Below are 7,068 nucleotides of genomic sequence, written 5' to 3' on the forward strand. Positions count from 1 at the left end.
TGAGGCACCTACTTCTGCAGAGCCAACAGGCATGGAATGTATTTTGAGTAGAATAAAATATATGTTTCTCCCCCTTCGCACTCAGAGCAGAGCGTTTCTGTCCAGTTACTACCGGGACCACAACGTGGAGCTCTCCAAGCTGCTGCACCGGCTGGGGCAGCCTCTGCCCTCATGGTTGAGACAGGAGCTGCAGAAGGTGAGGTAGCGGGCAGAAAGCGGTGGAGGCAAAAAGCAAAAGGAATCTGTCCGTGGACCGGCATGCGCCTCTCCAGAGCTCACAGAAGCTACCAAAAAGCTGTCAAACACATACCTCTTCGTCAAGAAAAACGCGCGAGGCTCCTTCCATGTGCTGGCATGTGGATGATTGTGGGGGTGGGGGCATATAAAGGATCTTTAAGAAGCTTCGCAGTTGATGGCCTTCCACTGTGTAGCCGTGTGGAAGCCCCACAGCAACCAGTGTAAATTCAAAGACAAAAACAAAAACACTGGCACTGACCTGTTCCATTTCACACTAATATTTACTATTTTGTCTATCAACTAAAGTTGTATTTCTGTACATTTCTGGATCTCTGTTTGACTGTAAAAAAGAAAAATTATGTGATTCTGTGAAATATCTTCTACAATGATAAATGTCGCAGTGTAAAATGCCAAAAGCGTGGGGGAAAAAAAGGTTCCCAGCATAGGCCATGACTGTGTGAGACCCAGAGACTGGAAAGTTATGTCTGGACTTTGTCTCCACTAAACAGAAGCGAAAGATGGCGCTGGAGCCAGGGCGGTGACTGCTTGTGTACAGTCCAGTGTGCTTATGGGTTTGTGTATTTCAGACTTGTTAGCCAGTAAATAGAAACCATTTTTACATCAGAATAGTGAATAACAGTGGAAGAGTGCTGACTAAACCCTCTGAGAGAAAGAGAGATGGCCATGCTATCCTTTCCCGCGGTTAAGTGGCGGGTCTATCCTGGTCACCTTCAGTTCTGCAGGAAGTGTCCAATCTGAAACAGACGGACCTTTAGATGTGCAGAGAAGCTACTGAACAAACCTCACTGACTGAAAACTAAAGACAGTTTCTTGAGGCGCTTCACTAAAGTACTCAGACATAAACTATTGAACAGCTGCCTTCTCCAGGTGGCCCCACAGGAAATTATATTATGTACAGGTTTATGTAGAAATGAATTAAGATACAAATTATTTGAGACATTTCTTGTACTACTAAAAGGTGGAGACCAAGTCAAGTCCAGTGTTTGAGAACGTCCCACGTACCTTCCACACCCCTACCCAACAGCGGGCGTAGTCAAACGTATGAGCATCTACAAAAAAAAAAGGGCAGAAGTGCAAAGATAGGCCTGGCTCCTGAAACACACTCAGTTTACATTAGACATATGACGAGCCAAGAAGTCAAAACAAGGGTACAGTAGAGCATACTTTCCTGTGTTAATATTTACTTAATTTTGTATTGTAATTGACATATATGTAAATATTAAGTAGTACCTCCCCTTCCGTGACTACAGAAGCTCATTTAAAGTATTTTATGAGATATATTGAGGAAAAAAAAAAGATATACAAGAAAGTCAATGGCCTGAAGATTTGGCTATCATTCTAGTGCATAAAGCTGCACTCGTCCAGCCATTTGCCCGTTAGAAAACAGAAGGGGCAAACTTTCTCTCAGTGTGTATTTCCTCATACACAGGCCAGTTATCAATTTGTCTGTTTAAGGTTTTCCCATGTTCTAATGTACTCAAAGAATACAGGGGTTTTTAAGCAGTTACTAGAAAGAATTGGACAAACAGCCAAATTTTAAGAACCCTGACGGAGAAGCCAAAGCAAAAGGCTGTGAGATCAGTCTTCCCTCTGACAGCTGCAGCTTCAGGAGCATCACCTGCCAAAGCCAGAAGGACAATCATCCCTCACTTCCACGTCCATTCATTTGAAGAAAATTGGCTCAAGGGGGTTGTGAGACCCGGTAGCTCCAGCTGTTACGGTCTCACTGGCGACAGCATGTCAGCTCATGAATGGAGTGAGAAAATACGTTGACATGTGTCTCCACGTTTGAACCTCTAGATAAATTGGCTTCTGGCATCCTTTAGTCTAGGTAGACAGTGCCTTTAAAATAAATGGCAAAAATACCACATATAATGAATCAGATAAAAAAAAAAAAAGAGGGGGTGGGGTTACGGAGACCTGCTCACTCACTAGCCCGTGTTGAATGCAGTGCCAAATAGCAACCCTTTGAAAGGGTTTTGACCACACTGCATGTCAAAGAGACAGCTCCAAATTCTACAGGACACACACAGACTTCACACTGTGAGCTCCAGCTGGCTGTTATGCTATCCTAAAAGTAACAGAAATCTGTGAGAAAAGAATGAGAGAGAACATGATTTCAAACTAGCTGTTTGAAACTAGAATTCCCTTTTTCATTGCTTATGATATGGGGCTTCCTCAGGAAGAAATGAAATGGTAATTTCAATGTGTATAGCTATAATATTCTTGTCATTCACATTGAATGAAAATTATTGGGAACTTTTTTTTCCTCTGGGTTTTTTTTAAATAAAAAAAAAAGCCCTCACTATAATTCTAAAAGTGGCATGATCCCTCATATGTATAACAATAAACTGATAAGAAAATGAGGGTGTTGGGCCTGGTGATTTTAGATAATGACCAGGGACTTGTTTTGCCGGGGTTCAAAGGCACACCATTATGATTTCAAATGGAGAGATAATTGAAGAGCTTAGTAGGCAATGAGGAATTTCTGTTTCAATTTTGCCTGCTGTGATTTTATTTGACTCCAAATAGAACAACGCTGCCTCTTTCAAGACCCTCCTGGGCCTTCTCTCTGTGGCGTTTCGAGAGATATGAGCGAGTCCCTTTCACAGATATCTAGAAAATGATCTCTGCAAGGAAAACATAAACTGAGGAGAGGAGTTAGACAGGATCCTCATTCCCCACAAACGTTCTCTGCTTTCATCTCTTTCTCTTCAAGACACTAGGTTTTCTCACATTACAACCTGCCTCACCCCTTCATTATTAATACCTGGACGACAGCTGATTCGTGTTTTTCTTTCTAAGGCAGGATGACAGGTTACGTCCACTTCAGGACCAGTCAGTGAGCTGGTAATGAACTGGTAATGAACCCACCCATCGGAGTATTCCTAGTTTAAAATAGCAACATTAGTGTGCTTTAAGAATATCAGCCCTGCGGCTTGGAAGCACGCACTTAAGAAACAACTCATTAATGAAGGGGCACTCAACCAGCAATACCAATGTTTCCTTAATTTCAAATTACACTCTGTACCTGAATTCTGTCAATGATGGTAACACCATAGTTTCCTCCATCTTTATGCACATGTGTTTGTGTGTGTGTGTGTTTGTATGTGTGTGTTTGTTTATTTGTATGTGTGTGTATTTGTATGTGTTTGTGCATTTATATGTATATGTTTGTGTGTGTGTGTGTGTGTGTGTGTGTGTGTGTGTGTGTTATAGTCTTCTGAGAATCCTAACTGAGACAGTACTGAAAGACTTGGTTAGAATATATTCTAACTAGGGAATTATCTTCTTCCTTTTTTGACACTTTTTATAATTCCTCCTTCCCTAAGAGATCTTTCTAAATAAGTTGTTGAAATGTTGCTGTTTCTAGTTTTAGTGACTTAACAATCTTTATATTTTTAACTCCTAGGGGTTAAACTAACAGAAACTCACAGATCCTTCCTGACTGCATCACACCTCTAAAACACCCTGTAGCTAACTAACTCCGACAGTCAGGAATTTTTGTAGGGGAAACAGCCTCTGTGGCTGACCATTCTCAGGAAGTGACTTCTGTGTTGACTTGGACGTCCAGTGTTTTCACTTCAGACAAGGGTTGCTCAGTCATGTGACGCCAAAACGTGAACTTGTCCTTTGGCAATAAAGGAAAAGTGTGGTCAATTTTATGTGAAGTTGGCTAAACAAGATTAACTATTATTTCTGGGTCTTTCTGGGAGAGAGAGGTTAGTATGTGAGTTAGAGAGTTTTGGAAAGTAGACTGTCCTCCCCAGTATGGATGACATGCAAAAAAAGGAAACATGGGGAGCTCCTCTTGCCTCCCTGGCAACATCTCCTATTTTCCATCTGACTGGGATTTGTGCCAATGCTCCCCGTGGTTTTAGGCTCCACCAACAGAATGAGTTACAACGGTCTCCTGTGTTCAGGCAGCAGATAAAGGGACTTTGTGGCAGATACAAACATGCGCGTAAATCCTTTACTGTGCACCGTGGTGATTTGAATGAGAAATGTCTCCCATAGGCTCCATATATCTGAGCACTTGGTCCCCAGTCATTGATATCATTTGAGGAGGTCAGGAGACCTTTAGGAGATGAGGACTTGCTGGAGGAAGCACATCACTGGGGCCAGACTTGACAGCTCATAGATTGTTTCCAGTTGGCGCTCTGCTTCCCGCCTGTTCTCTGAGCTGTGAATTCCCAACTCCCTGCTCTGGCTGCCGGCCGCCGTGCCTCACCCACCGCATTGACTCTCCCTCTGGCTCTGCAAGCCCGAATAAACTCCTTCTTCTGTAAGTGGCTTTTGGTCTTGGGTTTTATCACAGCAAGAGAAAAGTGACCAATATAGTATATAGTCATAGTATGCACTATATTATAGTGTGTGCGTATGTGTGTGTGCATGTGTGTTTGCATGTGCTACATATCATCTCTGTTTCTCCGAAGAACTGTAATATATCCAGTGTAACACTAATTCTATCTCGGGAAACACCTACGGAGGACCTTGTGAAGTGGCGCACCTGACAACCAAGAGCCGCCTCTCCCCATTTTGTAGCGCCACTGATTCCTTTCGTTTGTTCTCGCCAATCTTGGTACGTGAGAATCCTCTCTATATTCAGTGCTCTCCATCAACGTTGGAGTCAAATTCCTGCCTTCATTCCCTCGTATATGAAAGTTACTGCTAACCTTTCCTGACACTTTTCTCCATTCATCCTACGACTACCTTAACCTTTGAGTCTCTATCGTTTCCCTGTCGATTGCCAAGAGAAATGACGAAGATCTCTTAGCTACTAAATTCGGAATTGGCTACACGCCGACAGCTTACTTAGACCTCTTAAAGAAGGAGAAATCCTGGACAATGCCAATAAATAAGGAGAAGCATTCACTTGCAAAATTCCTGTCAAATATCTTGTTTACTGTTACCTTAGGGTTCTCCAGAGAAATAGCATGGGAAGGGAGGGAGTTCTCAGAAAAAAAAAAAACTGCACCATCCACTGAATCCCTACAAGGTCGATAAATGAATGAAGCTTCACTGGTCACAAAACATTGAAGTGCTGCTGATTCCGAGCCTAAACACAATTATCTTCAACTGTGCTTGCTCCCCTGATATGAATTCCTTGCCCACTGGGCCTGACCTCACATCCTGTGATTTAACTAATAAAAAAAAAATTGGAATGTATTAACAAAACCCTGGCTTCCACCAAACAAAAGGTTAAGAGTTACTGAATAAGATTTAGTGCCTACAGCTGAGATTTCTCCTTTCCTGTAACCACCTACTTAATGTTACCAACGGTGAATTTGAAAAGTGTCTTGATTTCTGACTTTTCTTGTCCTGTTACCACAATGGAGCATGGAATTTGGAGTAACGTCAGTCTGTTTGCCCAGGCTGTGTTCGCTGATATGGAGTAAGAGGATAAACTATCTCTTACCCCTCTTTTAGGTGAGAATTATGTGTGTTTGTTTTGTTTCGTTTTGTTGTCTGTACTCATAATATTTAATAGAGAGCCACATAGAGATATATAGAATAGTTACACATATAAACTTACTTTTCTAATTTTATATAGAAAGCTACAGAAGGAAGGGTGAGAAAATTACTCAGTGAAGCCCCTGGCATTCAAACATGAGATCCTGAATTGAACCTCCGGCACCCACAGAAAAGGGAGGGATGGCAATGTTATCTGGAACCCCAGTGCTAGAGGAGACGGAGACACAAGGATCCTTGGAGCTCATTGGCCAACCAGTCTAGAAAAACTGATGCGCTCCAAATTCAGTGGGAGATCTTGTCTCAAAAAGTAATGTAGAGAACTACTGAGGAAGACACCCAGTATTTACTTCTGGCCTCCACACACTTACACTCCTACATACAAATACAGGTGTGTGCACTTGCACATGCACACACACACACACAAACACACACACACACACACACAAACCTACATATACCCATACACTGCACACAAGAGCTCTGAAAAAATACATTCATTCAAGCCTTAAGAGGCAGCCCAGAAGTGGTGTAGAGTCCAGTCTGGTTGGCCGTAGAGCATCCAGAGCAGATCTATTTCTAGCCTAGGTAACTAGGCGGAGGTGATCCAGTCTTCCTCCACATGGCTTGACCTTTTTCAGCTTACTGATATTCATGCTGTCATCAACATTCACCCTTCCAGTCACCCCCAAAAACAATAGCCAGCCAGCCATCTGAGCATCCTGTGTCCCAACCAAGCTGGCCAGTCATAATTTACCTAACGACCCCTTTCAAGGAAGTAAAGCAGATTTCACTAATAAAATCTTGCAGTGGCTTCAAGTCCCTGGTACTGATGGGAAGAATGTGTTCCCCACATTTTATAGCACAGAAGGCTAAATTGAGAAATTAGAGGGATTTTCAAAGCACATCGACTTCATGATAGTTTTTACATGAAACTCTCAACATTAAGCCTCTTGGTTATGACAGGATGCATTAAGTAAAGGAAATGACTGCTAATCTATATTTCTGGACCAAATATCCTGTTCAATCAACAACTAAAACTGCAAGCCAACTTCACTCTTACACTTTATGCATGGTTTACAGAGTTGGACCAGGGAAGGGTCATCGTTTCTTTACTTGGTAAACAACATTCTGACCCTAAATTCTACTTTCAAGTTTTAGCTGTTACTAGGGATTTCAGAGTGAAAGATGGCCTCCCATGGTCTCAACTCTGCCACCCATCCCAATATATCAATTAAAGCGACTGCGGGAACATTAAGTGGTAGAGAGTTATTCAAGGTGGCCACACTGGCAAGCAGGACTGTTACAGGTGTCCGGTGACATCTCAGTTCATCTTCA

At 42.4% G+C, this 7,068-nt stretch overlaps 1 protein-coding gene across 3 annotated transcripts in view; it reads left to right on the plus strand.

Moving 5' to 3' along the window:
* LOC125414793 (bifunctional heparan sulfate N-deacetylase/N-sulfotransferase 3) overlaps positions 1–5,133 on the plus strand; it is a 157,344-nt gene extending 152,211 nt beyond the window's left edge. For 2 of the 3 annotated variants that reach the window (XM_085677752.2, XM_085677753.2), the window contains exon 14: positions 91–5,133. In XM_085677752.2, coding sequence (XP_085533878.2) covers positions 91–462 — 372 coding nt within the window. In that variant the 3' untranslated portion in view covers positions 463–5,133. Of the gene's footprint in view, positions 1–85 lie in introns of all 3 variants that reach the window. The other variant, XM_087897606.1, reaches the window with a different exon arrangement.
* Positions 5,134–7,068: the final 1,935 nt, after the last annotated feature.

The sequence above is a fragment of the Myodes glareolus genome, chromosome 17, assembly GCF_982192425.1.
Source record: "Myodes glareolus chromosome 17, mMyoGla1.1, whole genome shotgun sequence".
Classification (NCBI taxonomy): Eukaryota; Metazoa; Chordata; class Mammalia; order Rodentia; family Cricetidae; genus Myodes; species Myodes glareolus.